The 20884-nt window shown below is 44.6% G+C and overlaps 1 protein-coding gene across 5 annotated transcripts in view; it reads left to right on the forward strand.

Annotated features, from left to right (window-relative positions):
• Nucleotides 1–20884, forward strand: part of otud7a (OTU deubiquitinase 7A) — a 163811-nt gene that overhangs the window by 99604 nt on the left and 43323 nt on the right. For 4 of the 5 annotated variants that reach the window (XM_048520796.2, XM_048520801.2, XM_059640113.1 and 1 more), the window contains 2 exons: nucleotides 17777–17878; nucleotides 20739–20866. In XM_048520796.2, coding sequence (XP_048376753.1) covers nucleotides 17777–17878; nucleotides 20739–20866 — 230 coding nt within the window. The remainder of the gene's footprint in view (nucleotides 1–17776; nucleotides 17879–20738; nucleotides 20867–20884) is intronic. The other variant, XM_059640114.1, reaches the window with a different exon arrangement.

The following is a 20884-nucleotide window of genomic DNA, read 5'->3' on the forward strand; positions in this document are numbered from 1 at the left end:
CCATGAGTTCAAAGTGAGAGGAGGAAAGTTTAGGGGAGATATGCGCGGAAAGTTCTTTACACAGAGGGTGATGGGTGCCTGGAATGCGTTGCCAGCGGAGGTGGTAGACCCAGACACGTTAGCGTCTTTTAAGATATATTTGGACAGGTACATGGATGGCCAGGGAGCAAGTGGACACAGACTGTTAGAAAATAGAAGACAGGTTAGACAGAGGATCTTGATCGGCGCAAGCTTGGAGGGCCGAAGGGCCTGTTCCTGTGCTGTAGGTTTCTTTGTTCTTTGTATAAAAGAGGCCAGTCAGCCCTTTAATACTGTTGGCTATCCATGGACCAGTTCGTTTCATTCTCCGGCTCTATCCCTGTAGCCTGCAAATTTATTTTTTTAAGTATTTGTTCATGGAATGAATTTATTGCCCATTCCTAATTGCCCAGATGGCAGCTAAGAGTCACCCGCACTGCTGTAGGTCTGGAGTCACATGTAGGACAGACAAGATAAGGATATCAATGTCCTTCCCTGAAGGACATTAGTGAATCAAATGGATTTTTCCTGACAATTGACTTTAGACTCTTAATTCCTGACTTTTATTGAATTCAAATTCCGCTAGTTGCTGTGTCCCCATGACGTTACCTGAGACTCTTAATCCAGCAATAGTACCAATAGGCCATCACCTCACCTTAAAGTGAAAGCTGGCAGCATTGAGATTCGAACCCATGCTTCTGATGAGACTAGAACTTGAGTTCAGTGCCTTGGACCATTTGGGCAGCCTACTACAGGACCTAGAGTCCTTCAAGTGTCCATCTAATTTCCTTTTAAAATCAGTGCAGGACAGTGGTTCGCACAGCTGCCTTACAGCTCCAGGGATCTGGGTTCGATTCCATCCTTGAGCAACTGTCTGTGTGGAGTTTGCACTTTCACTCTGTTTCTGCGTGGATTTGCTCCAGGTGCTCTGGTTTTTCCCCACAGTCCGAAAGTTCAGGTTACATTGGCCATGCTGGATTGCCCGTAGTGTCCAGGGATTAGCAATGGGAAATTCAGAGTTACAGGGTTTAGGTGAGGCCTGTGTGGAATGTGCTTTGGAGGTCAGTGTGACTTGATGGGCCAAATGGCCTGATTCCGTACAGTTGGGATTCTATGATTCTGATTTGCCTCTGCTTCCACCATATTGTGGGCAATTACCACATTATACAAAAAGTTCTTTCTCAGATCTCTCTGAATCTGTTGCCCCAAACCCAGACTTCCCTTTTCTTTCTCATCCAAACATGTACATCTTTATAAAAATTTCCCTCGACCTCATTTGCTCCAAGCAATTTCAGTTTCTCCAAATTAACCTTTTTTAAATTCATATTCCCCCAATCCTAGAACCATTCCATCCCCAGTGTCCACTGCAAATATTATGGTGATGAGAGATAAACGTAATATCCTTAAATGCAGCCTAATCAGAGACTTGCAGGAGATCAACATAACTTCCCTGCATTTGAACTGCATCCCTCTTTTTGTGAAACAAGATACTTTGCAAACCGTGCTCAATATTTCTTGCCACCTTTAAAGATTCATTTATGCATGTACACCCCAGATCTCTCTTTTTTTTTTTCCCCTGTACACTCTATATAACGGTGCCATGTAGTCTCTGTTGCTTCTGTCCTCTTCACAAGATATATGACTTCACATTTCCAGGAGTTGTATGCCATCAGCTCCTTGTCTATCCATTCTTCCACCCTAGCTATGTCCGGATGCAGTCAATATGTATTATCTTCACTGTTACCACTTCTCCAAATTTGGTGTCATTGTTATGTTTTGAGGATTTGGATAAATAACATTTAATATATGTCCAGGACATTCAGATAGCTTCTTTAGGAGAATGTGAAAAGAGACTGGCAATAATAAATTATTTTCTTTTCCAATTATGAGGTTTAAGTATGAACTGAAAAATGGACAAATGTGATACTCCATATTTTAACGTCCTGAGAGAAAGCAACATAACTTATGAAATATTTGATTTTCTGGAAAAAAAATTCATTCGTGTATAGAGATAGTAGGAACTGCCAATACTGGAGAATCTGATATACCAAGGTGTGGAACTGGATGAACACAGCAGGCCAAGCAGCATCAAAGGAGCAGGAAAGCTGATGTGTCGGGTCTAGACCCTTCCTCAGAAATGGGGGAGGGGAAGGGGATTCTGAAATAAATAGGGACAGAGGGGGAGGGGGATAGAAGATGGATAGAGGAGACTCTAGATGAAGAGGAGACAGACAGGTCAAAGAGGCGAAGTTGGAGCCAGTAAAGGTGAGTTTAAGTGGGGAATTAGGGAGGGGATAGGTCAGTCAAGGGAGGACAGACAGACCAAGGAGGTGGGATGAGGTTGGTAGGTAGGAAATAGGGGTGGGACTTGAGGTGGGAGGAACAACAAGTTAGGGAGGAGGGGACGAGCTTTACTGATTTTGGGATACAGTTGTGGGAGGGGGAGAGTTTGAAGCTTGTGAAGTCCACATTGATATCATTGGGCTGCAGGGTTCCAACGCGAAATATGAGATGCTGTTTCCGCAACCTTCGGGTGGCATCATTGTGGCACTGCAGGAGGCCCAGGATGGACCTGACATCCAAGGAGTGGGAGGGGAGTTGAAATGATTCACGACTCAAAAGTGCAGATGTTTGTCGCAACCGAAGAGTTGATGTTCCACAAAGCGATCCCCAAGCCTCCGCTTGGTTTCCCTGATGTAGAGGAGGCCACGTCAGGAACAGCAGATACAGTACACCACGTTAGCGCATGAGAGATAACGGGAACTGCAGATGCTGGAGAATCCGAGATAACAAAGTGTGGAGCTGGATGAACACAGCAGGCCAAGCAGCATCTTAGGAGCACAAAAGCTGACATTTCGGGCCTAGACCCTTTATCAGATAAACATTCGCAGATGTACAGGTGAACATCTGTTTGAGGGGGAAGGCCGCCTTGGGGCCTGGGATGGGGGTGAGGGGGAGATGTGTTGGGGCAGGTGTAGCATTTCCTGTGGTTGTAGGGAAAAGTGCTGGGGGTGGTGGGGCTGATGGTGAGTGTGGAGCAGACAAGGGAGTCATGGAGAGAGTGGTCTCTCTGTAAAGCAGATAAGGGTGGGGAGAGAAAGATGTCTTTGGTAGTGGGGTCAGATTTCAGATGCAGAAGTCTCGGAGGATGATGTGTTGGATCCAGAGGTTGCTGGGGTGGTATGTGAGGTCGAGGGGGAATCTGTTTAGGTTGTTGTTGCGGGAGATGCAAGAGACATGGTCAAGGGCGTTTTTGACCTCTGTGGAAAGGAAGTTGCAGTCCTTGAAAAATGAGGACATCTGGGATGTCCAGGAGTGGAATACCTCACCTTGGGAGCCGATGCAGCAGAGGCGAAGGAATTGGGAATAGGGGATGGCATTTTTGCAGGAAGGTGGGTGTGAGAAGGTGTATTCTAGGTAGCTATGGGAGTTAAACTTGAAATGGACATTGGTTTCCAGGTGGTTGCCAGAGATGAAAATAGTGGGGGTTGAGGAAGGGAAGAGAGGTGTTGGAGATGGTCCAGGTGAACTTGAGGTTGGGGTGGAAGGTGTTGGTGAAGTGGATGAACTGTTCAAGCTCCTCGTGGGAGCATGAGGTGACGTCAAAAGCTTCAAAATCTCCCCTCTCCCGACCGTATCCCAAAATCAGTCCAGCTCGTCCCCACCTCCCTAACCTGTCACTTCTCCCACCTGTCCACTCCTCCCACCTCAAGCTCCACCCTCATCTTCTACCTACCTGCCTCATCCCGCCTTCCCTGGCCGTCCTCCCTTGTCTGACCTATCCCCTCCCTAACTCCCCACCTAAACTCATCTTTACTGGCTCCAACTCCACCTCTTTGACCTGTCTGTCTCCTCTCCACCTATATTCTCCTCTATCCATCTTCTATCTGCCTTCCCCTCTCTCCCTATTTATTTCAGAATCCCCTTCCCCTCCCCCATTTCTGAGGAAGGGTCTAGACCGGAAATGTCAGCTTTCCTGCTCCTCTGATGTTGCTTGGCCTGCTGTGTTCATCTAGCTCTACACCTTGTTATATAATATTCAGACGTATTTTCTTTAAGAAAACACCTGCTGAATGTTTGCTGTGCCTTTTTCGCTAACTTCTTGTTAGCTATCCATAGTCCAATACTTGTTTTAAAACCATGCTGCAAATTTTAAAAACTGAAATTAAGTTCCAGTTTGCAGCACTTAAATATCATTCAGGATTTTATTTAAAATCCCTTCTGAAGTTGCATGTTAAAATAAAGTGCCAAATCAAATCAATCAAAACTGGTTATTATTTTCAATTGTAAGATTAGTAAATTATAAAATTTTTAAGGTCAAAGCAAAAATTTGTGTAGCTCAGGTTGTGGATGTAGTTGCTAGCTCACCGAGCCAGTTGTTCTGTGGTGGACAAACATTTTGTTACCCTTCTAGGCAATATCGTCAGTCCGACTTCTAATTGAAATGTTGGTTTGAATTGCTGAAAAAAAAACATACGTGGATAGAGATAGTAGGAACTACCAATGCTGATTCCTTCTGGATTTATATGATCCTCTGGTGTGATGCACTTGTTGCTTCTGGTTCAGGTGTTTTAACAGCAATCTGTATATAGGATCCATTTCTTCCATTAATAAACACAGAAGTAGACTGCGTATACAGACCACTGCTAAAACAACAGAACCAGAAGCAGTGGTCTGTATACGCAGTCTACTTCTGTGTTTATTAATGGAAGAAATGGATCCTATATACAGATTGCTGTTAAAACACCTGAACCAGAAGCAACAAGTGCATCACACCAGAGGATCATATAAATCCAGAAGGAAGCAGAACACTAACGCTTCGATAAGAGGTTGCCCGCAAAATATTGCCTGGAAGGATAACAAAACATTTGCCCACCATAGAACAACTGGCTCAGCAAGCTAACGAACAACTGAATTATAAAATAAACAGAAGTCTTTACACTAAGATGAAAAATCAAAACCTCATAAGATAATGAAATGTGAGGCTGGATGAACACAGCAGGCCCAGCAGCATCTCAGGAGCACAAAAGCTGACGTTTCGGGCCTAGACCCTTCATCAGAGAGGGGGATGGGGTGAGGGTTCTGGAATAAATAGGGAGAGAGGGGGAGGCGGACCAAAGATGGAGAGAAAAGAAGATAGGTGGAGAGGAGAGTATAGGTGGGGAGGTAGGGAGGGGATAGGTCAGTCCAGGGAAGATGGACAGGTCAAGGAGGTGGGATGAGGTTAGTAGGTAGGAGATGGAGGTGTGGCTTGGGGTGGGAGGAAGGGATGGGTGAGAGGAAGAACAGGTTAGGGAGGCAGAGACAGGTTGGACTGGTTTTGGGATGCAGTGCGTGGAGGGGAAGATCTGGGCTGGTTGTGTGGTGCAGTGGGGGGAGGGGACGAACTGGGCTGGTTTAGGGATGAGGTGGGGGAAGGGGAGATTTTGAAGCTGGTGAAGTCCACATTGATACCATTGGGCTGCAGGGTTCCCAAACGGAATATGAGTTGCTGTTCCTGCAACCTTCGAGTGGCATCATTGTGGCACTGCAGGAGGCCCATGATGGACATGTCATCTAAAGAATGGGAGGGGGAGTGGAAATGGTTTGCGACTGGGAGGTGCAGTTGTTCATTGCGAACCGAGCGGAGGTGTTCTGCAAAGCAGTCCCCAAGCCTCCACTTGGTTTCCCCAATGTAGAGGAAGCCACACCGGGTACAGTGGATGCAGTATACCACATTGGCAGATGTGCAGGTGAACCTCTGCTTAATGTGGAAAGTCATCTTGGGGCCTGGGATAGGGGTGAGGGAGGAGGTGTGGGGGCAAGTGTTGCATTTCCTGCGGTTGCAGGGGAAGGTGCCGGGTGTGGTGGGGTTGGAGGGCAGTGTGGAGCAAACAAGGGAGTCACGGAGAGAGTGGTCTCTCCGGAAAACAGACAGGGGTGGGATGGAAAAATGTCTTGGGTGGTGGGATCGGATTGTAGATGGCGGAAGTGTCGGAGGATGATGCGTTGTATCCGGCGGTTGGTGGGGTGGTGTGTGAGAACGAGGGGGATCCTCTTTGGGCGGGGTGTGAGGGGTGTGTTGCGGGAAATGCGGGAGACGCGGGAGACACGGTCAAGGGCGTTCTCGACCACTGTGGGGGGGAAAGTTGTGGTCCTTGAAGAACTTGGACATCTGGGATGTGTGGGAGTGGAATGCCTCATCGTGGGAGCAGATGTGGCAGAGGCGGAGGAATTGGGAATAGGGGATGGAATTTTTGCAGGAGGGTGGGTGGGAGTAGGTGTATTCTAGGTAGCTGTGGGAGTCGGTGGGCTTGAAATGGACATCAGTTACAAGCTGGTTGCCTGAGATGGAGACTGAGAGGTCCAGGAAGGTGAGGGATGTGCTGGAGATGGCCCAGGTGAACTTGAGGTTGGGGTGGAAGGTGTCGGTGAAATGGATGAACTGTTCGAGCTCCTCTGGGGAGCAAGAGGCGGCGCCGATACAGTCATCAGTGTAACGGAGGAAGAGGTGGGGTTTGGGGCCTGTGTAGGTGTGGAAGAGGGACTGTTCCACGTAACCTACAAAGAGGCAGGCATAGCTGGGGCCCATGCGGGTGCCCATGGCCACCCCCTTAGTCTGTAGGAAGTGGGAGGAATCGAAAGAGAAGTTGTTGAGGGTGAGGACGAGTTCGGCTAGGCGGATGAGGGAGTCAGTGGAGGGGGACTGGTCGGGTCTGCGGGACCGGAAGAAGCGGAGGGCTTTGAAACCTCATACCAGCTTACCAGGATCATATAGGTAGTCCTGCAAATTCAACACTTTTTGACTAGTGTTCCTCGATTAATGACTTTCAAGAGTATGAATTTGAAAATTACATCATCCCAAGGAAGATTATAAACATTTAGCTCCAGTGTTCAGAGAAATTTTTGCTAATTTTTAAAAAGGAAATTTGGAAGTTGATGCCATTTTTAATTATTAGAAATATACTGTATAAAAAATATTGGACCAGGGATGACTGACAATTTCATACAAAAAAAGCCAGAACAAATGTTCAGCAGACATTTTCTTTAGGTAAATATATTTCTGTTTCAGCTGTCTATATCATCCTGTAACCTAATGTTCTCCTCTTTGTTATTCGCCTCAACCTTTTTTGTTATCTACAAAATTACTGATCAAACATCTGACATTGACTAGATCTGAAATTACTGTACACCACAGACAGAAACTGAAAAACGCTGTATCTTGCCATGTGTCATTGTCTTTCAGCCATAAAAACGTCCTTTGACCATCATCCTCTGCCTCCTTAAACTGAGCCTCATTTGAAGCCAATTGCTTCGAATGTCAAGGACTGTTACCTTCTTGACCTCTCTCCCAAAAGCCCTTACCAAAGTCCATGTAGTTTGTATCCATTGCACTATCCTCATCCATACATCTTCTCAGAAAATGCATTCAGATCTGTAAGACATGATCTCCCACTGACAAAGTCATACTAACTATCCTTAATTAATCCTTTCTTCTCCAAGTGCAGATTAAATTTGTTCCTCAGAATTGTTTTCAGTATTTTCTGTATCACTGATGTTAGATTTACTGACCTGGCTTAGTTCTCTGACTTACCCCTACCATTCTTCTTCAATAATGGTACTACTTTAGCTGCTGTCCACTCCTGTGGCACATCTCCTGTATCCAGGAGGACATCAAAATTAATGTCCAAGCCCCTGCCATCTCCTTCCTCACCCTTCTGATCTATGTGTGGATCTTATCCAATTTAACCCTGCCAAAACCACTAATATTTGCACCTCCTTGGATGTAATTTGTTAAAATATAACACAATCCTCTTTCCTGATTTCTCCTGTATTGTGAATACAGATGTGAAAAACTCATTCCATGTCTCACCTATGCCTTCAGGCTCTGCCCACAGATTGTCTCTGTGGGCACCACTCTTTCCTGGTTATCCTTTTGCTCCTTGTATACTTAGAAAATGCCATTGGATTTTCCTTTATTTTACCCAGTGTTTTTCATGCTCTTTCTTCACCTCCCCAATTTCTTCAAGTAATCCTTGCACTTTCTATAAGCCCCAAGGGCTTCTGGTATTCTGAGCCCTCAGTACCTACCATAAGCTTCCCTTTTTATTCCTTATCCATTCCTGTGTATTCTGTATAAGAGGAATTGTGATGGTAGATTGCTTATTCCCCCCCTAGAATAAAATGTGAAAGGTCATGTTGTGGCTGTACAGGGCATTGGTTAGGCCACTTTTGGAATACTGTATTCAATTCTGGTCTCTGCGCAATAGGAAAGATGTTTTGAAGCTTGAAAGGGTTCAGAAAGAATTTACGAGGATGTTGCCAGGGTTGGGGGGCTCTGAGCTATAGGGAGAAGCTGAAGGTGTTGTTGTTTGTCACAAACAGAGCACAGATGCTGGTCATGCCAAAATGGTCTCTGAGTTTCTGCTTGGTCTCACCGATGTATAAGAGACCATATCTGGAGCAGCGGATACAGTACACCAAGTTAATGGATGTGCAGGTGAACCCCTGTCTAATGTGGAAGGTTGGTTTTGTGCCTTGAACGGAAGTGAGGGGGGAGGTGTGGGAGCAGCGTAGCATTTCCTGTGGTTGCAGGGAAAGGTGCTGGGGGTGATGAGATTAATGGGGAGTGGATGAGGGAGTCGCAGAGAGCACGGCCTTTATGAAAGGTAGATTGGGGTGAGAAGGGAAATCTGTATTTGGTTGTGGGGTCGGACTGTAGATGGTGGAAGTGGTGGAGAATGATACATGGTTGGTGGGGTGATATGTGAGAACAAGGGGGATTCTGTCTTTATTTTTGTTGGGGAGACGGAATATGAGGGTAGAGGTGCGGGAAACGCAGCAGGTATGGTTGAGAGCATTTTTGATCGCCGGAGGGGGAATGTTACAATCCTTGAAATAGAAGATCTGGGATGTGCGGGTGTGGTGGTGGTAGAGGACTTTGGAGTAGGGTTCTCATTTTTGGTGGGTGAGAGGTAGCTATGGGAGTCGGTGGGCTTGAAATGTTGGTTTTGAGGCAGCCACCAGAGATGGAGATGTGATCTAACCTTGCTAACCAGTCTACCATGTGGAATCTTGTCAAACGTTTTGCTGAAGTTCACATAGACAACGCCCATAGCTCTGCCTTCATCAATGTTCTTTGTCACTTCTTCAAAACATTCAGTCATGTTAGATACGATTTTCTATACACAAACCCATGTTGACCATCCCCAGTCGGCCATTGCCTTTTGAAATACATGTAAATCCTGTCCCTCAGAATCCCTTCCAACAAATTAGCCACCACTGACATAAGGTCAATGGCCTATAGTTCTTTGGCTTTTCCTTACCTTCTTTCTTAAACAATGGCACCGTGTTAGCCAAACTCCAGTCTTTCAACACCTCATCCGTGGCTATCGATGTTAAAAATATCTCAGCAAGGGGTCCAGAAATCACTTCCATACCCACAAAGTTCTGGGGTACTCCTGATCAGGTTCCTGGGATTTATTCACCTTTGTGTATTTTAAGACACCCAGCACCACCATTTCTGTAATAAGGACACTTTACAAGATAACAAAGTGTGGAGCTGGATGAACACAGCAGGCCAGCAGCATCTTTGGAGCACAAAAGCTAACATTCTGGGCCTAGACCCTTCATCAGAAAAGGGGGAACGGGGAGAGGGTTCTGAAATAAGTAGGGAGAGAGGGGGAGGCAGATCGAAGATGGATAGAAGAGAAGATAGGTGGAGAGGAGACAGACAAGTTAAAGAGGCGGGGATAGAGCCAGTAAAGGTGAGTGAAGGTAGGGAGATAGGGAGGGGATAGGTCAGTCCGGGAAAGACAGACAGTTCAAGGGGGCAGGATGAGGTTAGTAGGTCAGAAATGGAGGTGTGGCATGAGGGGATAGGTGAGAGGAATGACAGGATAGGGCGGTGGGGACGAGCTGGGCTGGTTGTGGGATGCAGTAGTGGGAGGGGAGATTTTGAAGTTTGTGAAGTCCACATTGATACCATTGGGCTGCAGGGTTCCCAAGCGGAATATGAGTTGTGATTCCTGCAACCTCTGGATGGCATCATTGTGGCACTGCAGGAGGCCCAGGATGGACATGTTGTCTAAGGAATGGGAAGGGGGGGGAGTTGAAATGGTTCGCGACTGGGAGGTGCAGTTATTTATTGTGAACTGAGCAGAGGTATTCTGCAAAGTGGTCCCCAGCCTTCACTTGCTTTCTCCAATGTAGAGGAGGCCACAACGGGTACAGTGGATGCAGTATACCATATTGACAGATGTGCAAGTGAACATTTACTTGATATGGAAAGTCTTCATGGGGCCTGGAATGGGGGTGAGGGAGGAGGTATGGGGGCAAGTGTAGCACTTATTCCTACACTTTACAAGATAATACAGTTTATTTCTCCAGGTTCTCTAGTTTCTTTTTCTCCACAGTGAACGTTGATGTGAAATACTTGTTTAGTATCTTACCCGCCTCTTGCAGTTCCACACATATGTGGCCTTCTTGATTTTTGTGTGACCTTCAAAAGGCCCTGTTCTCTCCCTCTAGCTTCTCTCTAGACCTTTGATGTATTTGTAGAATCTCTTTGGATTCTCCTTATCCATATTTGTCACAGCCAGCTCGTGTTCCCTTCTTGCCCTCCTGATTTCCCCCTTGAGTATACTACTACTGCCCTTGTACTCTTCTAGGAATTCACTAGGTCCCAGCTGTCTATACCTGCTCCCCGCCTTTCTTAACCAGAGCCTCAATTTCTCTTGTTCCTGCACCTACCAGCCTTGCCCAGCACACCAGCTGGGACACACTGTTTCTGGACTCTCATTGTCTCATTTTTGAAGATCTCCCACTTTCTAGCGCTCCTTTTACCTGCGAATTGCCTCCCGTCCATCAACTTTTGAAACTTGTTGCATCATACCATCAAAATTAGCCTTCCCCCAGTTTTGAACATTAAACTATGTGGTCTAGTTTCCTTTATTTATTAAAGCAGTGATTAGCTGTCTTAACATTGAACAAAACATATAAAAGCAATTATTTCAAGGATACAAATGCAGGATTATACATCCACTGGCTCATAGAACCATTATAATCTAAAAGCAAGCTAGGAGTTATTTGGATATTTTGGTAGAAGGTTCGCTGTAAGAACTCCAATTCTTGCCAAAAAAATCTATGATGTTTTAACACCTTAAAGTAATTGCCTTTAATTGTACAACTTTTTTATGCATTAAACTAGATCTCGTAAATATTTCAGGTGAATTCGCTTATTGAATCTCAAGGAATCTACCCTAAAGTGTAAGCTATACCAATCAAGCATTTAATATGCCCTGTTAATAGGCAGCACGAAATAATAGATTACAAAAACCATCACAAAATACATTGAATTTTTGGATAATCACATCTTTAGATTTTCACTAAGGACCTCAGCTGCATAAACAAAACCGCAGTAATTTAGAATGATAACTTAATTTATTAATTTTATTATATCCTAAAATGCAATTTTCTTAAAGAAAATGATCTGCTTTTCATTTGAATTAATCAGTAGTGCCACTCTTGAGAGCCTGTTCCATTGATTAACAACTTGCTTGTTGAAGTATTGTTTTTGTGGATTAGTTTACAGTTTACAACAATCACAGCTAATTGATTTCTTATCAGTTTCTCTAATAGCTGCATAATTGACAGCCATTTTAGTAAACCAGCCTCACTTTTTCATCTGAGCTGATGAAATTTGGACCTTCCTTAATACTCACTATTTATAATAAGTACTTACAATAAAATACTTAGGTTTACAAGGTGTCATGATCCCAGCTGATTCTAACACTGGGGCAGGCAAATAGTGGGTGGTGTGTACATAGTTAAAATGTTGTGAAAATAGTCAAAAAGGTTCATGGGTACTTATCTTTTACATCTTTACACTGAAAAAGCAAAGAGGTGGACATTATGCTGCACAGGCCTCTGGTTAGGCTATATCTAGGATACTGTCAGCATTTCTGGCACCACACATTATGCAGGTTATGGATTATGGAGACTTCATATAATGACTTTGTGCACATGTATTCCATCAGAATTTACCTGGTCTCTGAAGGTTATTTTGAAGTGATCGAATAAACAAAATTTGGTCCCCTAGAATTTAGAAGATTAGTGATGATTGATCAAATTTTTCAAGATATTATGGAGAACTGACAGGAATAGGAAAAAATGATAAAATGTTTATTGTGGCCTGGACAATGCATCTACCATCTTGACTGCCAGTTAAGTACTTTATTGATTTGTGAATGCAACGTAAAATTAATGAAACAAACTTGAAAAATAGTTCAAGAAGGAACTTTATTTCCGAGCTTGGTTACTAACATGACTTACAGTATGACCTTGCAATGATATTTGCAACGTGTAATTAAAATAGGAAAGCTGGAAATGTAGAGCTAGAATGGATTTGATGAACATCTGCACTAAATTTCATTAGTGCTTCAGTTATGGCGGGATTTGCTATGTAATCACTTCTGTAATAACTCTGATTCTGTGCCACACTTTCATATGGAATACTAATATTTTTATTCAAGGAATGTGTCTTGTTTGGATGGTTTCCCTGTTGTGCTGCTTGGTAATCGTGCCAACCTTCTAAGCCATAATAACCAGAATGCCCCAAGGTCTACCCTTGTTGTGGATAGTTAGCTCATCCTTGCTGGAATGGCAGTGAGATCCTACAGTTTGCCACCTCATTTTCCTGCACACAGGAAAGCTTGGAATTAGTCCAAGTTTTTGCACTCCACTGTGATTTCTGCTAAACAAGGACCTTTGCAGAAAATTGTCTGTATGGGTGTTGGGTAAGGGCAGGATTAGCCTTTCCTGTGATGTCAGTTAAAAATCAATTTTGATTTACAATCAAAATAGATTACTGATGTTCAGCCTTTAGGCTTACACAGGAAGACCAGGTGGACCTATATTCAAATAAAGATCTGTTTCCAGGAAAAAATGTAACTAAATTACAGGTTATTTTTAGTCCAACTCGCTGTAGAATGATTTGTCGTGGCCATTTCCAGAATGTAATCATTAGAATTCCTACAGTGAGAAAAGAGGCTGTTCAGCCCATCAGCTGGCTTCAGGTTACACGGGGCAAGGAAACTTTCTGAAGGAGTGTTCTGATCCGAAACGTCAGCTTTCCTGCTGCTCCGTTACGTGGCCTGCTGTGTTACTCCAGCTCCACACTGTGTTATCTCAGACTCCAGCATCGACACTTCTTGCTATCTCCAAGGAAACCTCCTGCTCCTTGCCCTGTGCCGTACTCCCTCAGCTAATGAATCGGTATTCCTCCATGTTGAACAACACCTAGAGGAAGTATAGAGGATGGCCAAGGGACAAAATGTACTCTGGGTGGGGGATTTCAATGTCCACCATCAAGAGTGGCTCGGCAGCAGTACTACAGATCATGCTGATTGGGTCCTAAGGGATATAGCTACTAAAGTGTGGCAAAGGAGGAGGGAACCAACAAGAGGGAAAAGCATACTTGGCTTCATCCTTACCAATCTGCCAGCAGCAATTGCTTTGCTCCATGATAGTATCGGTAGGAGTGACATCAGCACAGTCCTTGTGGAGATGAAGTCACACCTTCACGCTGAAAATAGCCTCCATCGTGTTGTGTGGCACAATCACCGTGCTAAATGGGACATACTTTGAACAGATCTAGCAACTCGAGATCAATGAGGTGCTGTGGGCCATTAGTAGCAGAATTGTATTCCAGCGCAGTATGTAACTTAGTAGCCTGGCTTGATTCCCATTCAACCATTACCATCAAGCCAGGGATCAACGTGGTTCAATGGAGAGTGCAGGAGACCATACCAGGAACAGTACCGGGCATACCTGAAGATGAGGTGTCACCATGGTGAAGGCACCAAACAGGTTACTTGCACGCCAGAGAGCATAAACAACAAGTGATATATAGAGCTAAGCGATCCCGCAACCAACAGATCAGATCTAACCTCTGCAGTCCTGCCACATCTAATCGTGAATGGTGGTGGGCAATGAAACAACTCAACGGAGGAGGAAGTTCCACAAATATCCCCATCTTCAATGATGGAAGGGCCCAGCATATCAGTGCAAAAAATAACGTTCAAACATGCGCAGCAATCTTCAGCCAGAAATGCCAGGTGAATGATTTCTTCCCTGCCTCCTCCAGTGGTCCCCAGCATTACAAAAACCAGTCTTCAGCCAATTTGATTCACTTGATGTGCTATCAAGAAACGGTTGGAGACACTGGATACCGCAAAAGCTGCGGGCCGTGACAACATTCCAGCACTAGAACAGTCAGTTCAGCTCTAACACGATAGTTGCTTTCCTGTGCAACATCGCGTTATACAAAATCGTGCTGTAGAAATAATAGGGCCTATGGTACAAGTGGGGTTAGGAGTAGACCACCAAAACAAAATCAGTCAATCACTCAAAATTCACTCAAAAGCCTAACACAAAGGATAGCACAATTTGAATAAACATTTAATTGATATTTAATAATAAAATCAAAGTAAATTTAACACCTTAACTTGAAAAAATATCAAGTTGACTTGGTGAGGGAAGAGGCTGGACTGAACCCCTCACTGAAAGCATTTCACGACAAAGCCTGCAAAATGATAATGTAGTGCTGACAATGAGACTCTTTCAGTGCTAACATTATGCATATTTATAGCAAAGCTTGTGAAATGATCATATGATGTCGACACGTACTCCACCATGCACCAATAGAGTCGTGTTATAGCCAACACAAGTTCACATTTTAGAAATAATGTTCCCCTATTCGTCAATCATGTTACAGCCAATTCACATTGACAGGACATGCGTTGTAGCAGAAGGAGGACCTCAGCAAGACACCCTCCAATTTTGAATGAAGACAAGTGTATTTTGGAGACATAGCTGCAGGGTGACCAGGGATGGGAACAGAATGCCCTACAGTATTGTTTTTAGGAACAATGGTAAAAAAGGGAAAGGTATTGTGTGATTTTGGTGGTTAAAGAGTGCAGTAAGCTTTCAGCGGACATAAAGACTGATATGACGAGTTTCTATAGGTATGTGAAGAGAAGGAGATTGGTGAAGACATATGTAGATCCCCTACAGACGAAAACACGGGAATGTATGATAGGGGACAAAGAAATGGCTGAGCAAGTAAACATGTACTTTGGACCTGTCTTCAAAAAAGAGGACTCAAATCAGATACCATAAATGTCGGAAAATGCCAGATTTAGTGAGAGGGAAGAATTGACGGAGATCAATGTCAGTAGAGAAATGGCGCTGGGAAAATTAATGGGCTTGAAGGCCGATAAATCCCCAGGATTGTAAATCTACATCCCAGAGTACTTTAAGGAAATGGCTCTAGAAATAGTGGATGCATTGGTAGTCATCTTCCAGGATTCTATAGACCCTGGAACGGTCCCTGCAGATTAGAGGGTGGCTAATGTCACTCCAATATTTAAAAAGGGAGGTTGAGAGAGAACAGGGAATTATAGATCAGGAAGCCTAACATTGGTAGTGGGGAAAATTCTCGAATCCATTATCAAGGATTTTATAGTGGACCGTTTAGAAAACAGTTAGACGGGGTAGATGCAAGCAGGATGTTCCCGAGGGTGAGCGTGTCCAGAACCAGGCATCAGTCTGACGATTCTGGGTAGACCATTTAGGATGGTGATGAGACAACATTTCTTTACCCAGAGATTGGTGAGCCTGTGGAATTCGTTACCACAGGAAGTAGTTGATGCCAAACTTGGGGAAAATGGGATCAAAGTTTATAGAGTTGGACGATCAGCCATGATCGTGATGAATGGCAAAGCAGGCTTGAAGGGCCAAATAGCCTCCTGCTTCTCCTATCTTCAATGTTTCTATGACAATGCGGAAAATTGCCTGGGTACGTCCTGTACATAAAAAGCAGGACAAATTCAACCTGGCTAATTACCACCCCATCAGTCTACTCATCAGTAAAGTGATGGAACGTGTCATCAACATTACTATCAAGCAACAGCTGCTCAGTAATAACCTGCTTAGTGATACCCAGTTTGGGTTCCGCCAGGGCCATTCAGCTCCACACTCATTACAGCCTTGGTTCAAACATGGACAAAAGAGCTAAATTCCAGAAGTGAGGCGATAGCAACAGCAGTTGATGACAAGGTTGCATTTGACAGGGTGTGATGTCAAGGAGACCTAGCAAAACTGTGTAATGAATGGATATTGGGGAAAACTCTCCAGTAGTTGGAGTCCCCTAACACTCAGGAAGATGATCATGGTTGTTGGAGGCCAGTCATCTCAGCTCCAGGACATCTCTGCAGGAGTTCCTTGGGGTAGTGTCCACAGCTCAACCATCTTTAGCTGCTTCATTTAATGACCTTCCCTCTATCTTAAGGTCAGAAGTGAGGATTTTTTGCTGATGATTGCACAATGTTCATCACCATTCGTGACTCCTCATACTAGAGCAGTCCATGTTCAAATGCAACAAGATCTGGACAATATCCAGGCTTGGGGTGACAAGTGGCAAGTAACATTCAGGCTACACAAATGCCAGGCAATGATCATCACGAATAAGAGAAAATCGAACCACCACCCCATGGCATTCAACAGTATTACCATCACTGAAGCCCCCATGATCAACATCCTGGGGCTTATCATTGACCAGAAACTAAACTGGACTCACCACGTTAACAGTGTCTGCAAGAGCAGGTCAAAGGCTAGGAATACTGCGGCGACTAACTTACCTCCTGATTCTTCAAAACCTGTCCACCATCTACAAGGCACAAGTCGGAAGTGTGATGGAAAACTCCCCACTTGCCTGGATGATTGCAGCCCCAACAACACTCAAGAAGCTTGACACCATCCAGGTCAAAGCAGCCCGCTTGATTGACACTACATACATAAGCATTCACTCCATCCATCTTTGCTGAGTAGCAACAGCTGTACTTTTTCCAAGATGCACTGCAGAAATTCACCAAAGGTTCTCCATCAGCATCTTCCAAACCCCCGACCACTTCCACCTAGAAGGACAAGGGCAGTAGGTATATGGGAACATGACCACCTCCATGTTCCCCTCCAAGCCACGCTCAGTCCTGTCTTGGAAATACATCGCCGCTCCTTCACTGTCACTGGGTCAAAATCCTGGAAATCCCCCCATAATGCCATTGTGGGTCAACCCACAACAGGTGGACTGCAACAGTTCAAGAAGCAGCTCACCACTACCTTCTCGAGGGCAACTAGAGATGGGCAATAAATGCAGTCAGCAAGTGACAGCTACATCCCACAAATGAATGAAAAAAAAGTCTTCACCAACCCTCTGAAGAGCATTCCCCCACTCTCAACCCATAACACTGCATTTTGCATGGCCAATCCAGCTAATACACAAATCTTTGGAATGTGGGAAGAAGCCAGAGCCGCTGGCGGAAACCCACGCAGGCACAGGGCGGACGTGCAAACTCCACACACGGTCACCCCAGGCTGGAATCACATCTGGGTACCTGGCGCTGTGAGGCATTAGTGTTAACCAATGAGCTCCATATCTGGTAAAATGATATTTGAAATTAAGCATTCTTCTAGTTTGGTTTGTATCTCGACTTTTTAAATTGTAATATGACCATAAGACATGTCTTTTCTCTCCCTCCCATCAGTGTTACTGCTGTAAAGGTATGATGGTAAGCTGCAGAATGAAATGATAAATATTCATTCATGCCATCGAATAAAAATAAATAGATATACATTGTGCAGCTTAAACCATGTAAACTCCAACAGGGAGCCAGTGATTTCACTGTTACCATGCTATTTACAAATTGACTTAATTTTACAGGTCGACTAAATTGGTGGTCTGTTGTTTGTTCAAGTTGCAAACGACTTCTCCCACTAGCAACAACAGGAGATGGAAATTGTCTCTTACATGCAGCCTCCTTAGGTAATATGTACATAAAGTGTAACCTATTTATTTTGCCGCAGTTTGTTCAAACATTTGGCATAAATAATCTTATGGTCCGGACAGATCCATAACTTAGATACAGAAGTTTGAATTCCAAGTGTCGAACTTCAATGAATTGCAAGACAAGATTTCAAGATGTTTTGCTATAAAATACAAACAACACATCATTCACTAAGCACTATTTGGTTTGCAACTTTTACTCTAAACTACGAATAAAAACTCTTCTGTCATGACCAAAATTTCCATCTATGGTGTGTTTAGTGTGTTTCTTAGTAAATGCTGCACCTTCCAGATTTGTTTAAATCCTTGTGTCTTAAGCACAGGCATCCTCATGATGGATCATAAATCTCTCTCTCTTTTTCTCTCTCTCACTCTCACACTCTCCCTCTTCCCCCCTCTCATTCTCCCTCTCACATACACAGCCAGACAGGTGGACAGTGTGAGAGAGTGAGAGAGAGAGCGCAACTGACAGCGAATGAGTGAGTGAGAGAGCGCGAGCGAGAGAAAAATGGGAGAGACATAAACACATACACAGAGAAAGACAGATATAGAAATGGGGGCAGAAAGAGACACCTACACACATGAATGGGGGACAAATTGAGACACATATGGGGCGAGGTATGTGGAGAAAGAGAGATACACAGCCAGACAGGTGGACAGTGTGAATCTCTCTTTCTCCACATACCTCGCCCCATATGTGTCTTGATTTGTCCCCCATTCATGTGTGTAGGTGTCTCTTTCAGCCCCCATGTCTGTCTCTGCCCCCATTTATATTTTTCTGTATCTGTCTTTCTCTGTGTATGTGTTTATGTCTCTCCCATTTTTCTCTCGCTCGTGCGCTCTCACTCACTCGCTCGCTGTCAGTTGCGCCCTCTCCCCCTCTCCCCCTCTCCCTCTGCTGTGTGTGTGTTTGTGTGTCACTCCTTCTCCCCATGCATATGGCTCTGGCGCAGTGTTGGTCCCGGATTCTCTAAAGGTTAACTTGCAGGTAGAGTCCGTAATTAAGAAAGCGAATGTAATGTTGTCATTTATCTCGAGAGGGTTGGAATATAAAAGCAGCAATGTGCTTCTGAGGCTTTATAAAGCTCTAGTTAGGCCCCATTTAGAATACTGTGTCCAATTTTGGGCCCCACACCTCAGGAAGGACAGACTGGCCCTGGAGCGCGTCCAGCGAAGATTCACACGGACGATCCCTGGAATGGTAGGTTTAACGTATGACGAACAGCTAAGGATCCTGGGATTGTACTCATTAGAGTTTAGAAGGTTGTGGGGAGATCTAATAGAAACTTACAAGATAATGTATGGTTTAGAAGGGGTGGACGCTAGGAAGTTGTTTCCGTTAGGCGGGGAGACTAGGACCCGTGGGCACAGCCTTAAAATTAGAGGGGGTAAATTTAAAATGGAAATGAGACGACATTTCTTCAGCCAGAGTGTGGTGGGCTTGTGGAATTCATTGCCGCGGAGTGCAGTGGAGGCTGGGACGTTGGATGCCTTCAAGGCAAAGATCGACAAATTCTTGATCTCAGAAGGAATCTAAGGGCTACAGGGAGAGTGCAGGGAAGTGGAGTTGAAATGCCCATTAGCCATGATTTAAATAGCGAGTCGACTTGATAGGCCGAATGGCCTTACTTCCACTCCTGTGTCTTATGGTCTTATGGTCTCTCTCTATCTCTAGAGCATCTCTCTCTCCGTGCATTTCTGTCTTGCTCTCACCCCATATGTGCCTTCTTCCCCTCAGATCCCATATATCCGTCTCCCTCTCTCTCTTCCTGTCTCTGTGCATTTGTTTCTGTTCCTCCCTGTGTGTCTGTCTATTTATCTCTCCATTCCTTTGTGTGTATGTGTGGCTATCTTTCTCTTTTAGTGAGTTTTGAGAAGATTTGTAGCTCAGGTTGAGGTTCTGGATGTGAGTTTGCTCGCTGAGCTGGAAGGTTCATTTTCAGACATTTCATCACCATACTAGGTAACATCATCAGTGAGCCTCCGACGAAGCACTGGTGTTATGTCCCGCTTTCTATTTATCTGGTTAGGTTTCCTTGGGTTGGTGATGTCATTTCCTGTGTTGATGTCATTTCCTGTTCTTTTTTCCTCAGGGGATAGTGCCAATCTACCATCCCCTGAGAAAAAGAACAGGAAATGACATCACCAATGCAGGAAATGATGTCACCAACCCAAGGAAACCTAACCAGATAAATAGAAAGCGGGACATAACACCAGTGCTTCGTTGGAGGCTCACTGATGATGTTACCTAGTATGGTGACGCAACGTCTTAAAACGAACCTTCCAGCTCAGCGAGCAAACTCACATCCAGAATCTTTCTCTTTCTCTGTCTCTGTCTCTGTCTCTGTCTCTGTCTCTCCATGTGTGTACCTGGTTCTTTCTGTGTCTGTCTGTCTCTTGTCCATGTGTAACGCTGTCACTCTAGTTCCTCCACCCCATGAGTACTTGCTATTCTCTCATTTTCTCCACCAGTGCATTGCCCCCTCTTTCTCCCCCCCCATGTCTCTTTCTCTGTCTGTTTGTCTCCCTCTCTCACTCACCCTTTTGTTCTCATCTGTCTGTATCTCTCCCTGTGTGTGTGTGTGTGTGTGTGTGTGTGTGTGTGTGTGTGTGTGTGTGTGTGTGTGTGTGTGTGCGCGCGCGCTTCTTTGTTCACCTTTTTAACCACTCAAATAACCTGAGAACCACTTGTGTCAACCAAGTCACATGCCAGTCAGTATTCAGAGTAGACCACAAGACCCTCAGGCCCTCCTTTTTCACCCTAAGTTGAAGACTTAGTTCTAAAACATGATCATATAAATCTCGCAATTGTATCAATGCATTATTGTTTGTGTTTGAGGTATGTGGGGTTTCCACGATAGAGACCTGATTCTTCGTAAAGCTCTTTATACAATGATGAAAAGCGGCACAGAAAGAGATGCATTGAAGCGACGGTGGCGATGGCAACAGACACAGCAAAATAAAGAGGTTGGTGTACAAAGTGGA

This window comes from Stegostoma tigrinum, chromosome 36 (genome assembly GCF_030684315.1).
Source record: "Stegostoma tigrinum isolate sSteTig4 chromosome 36, sSteTig4.hap1, whole genome shotgun sequence".
NCBI classification, from domain to species: Eukaryota; Metazoa; Chordata; class Chondrichthyes; order Orectolobiformes; family Stegostomatidae; genus Stegostoma; species Stegostoma tigrinum.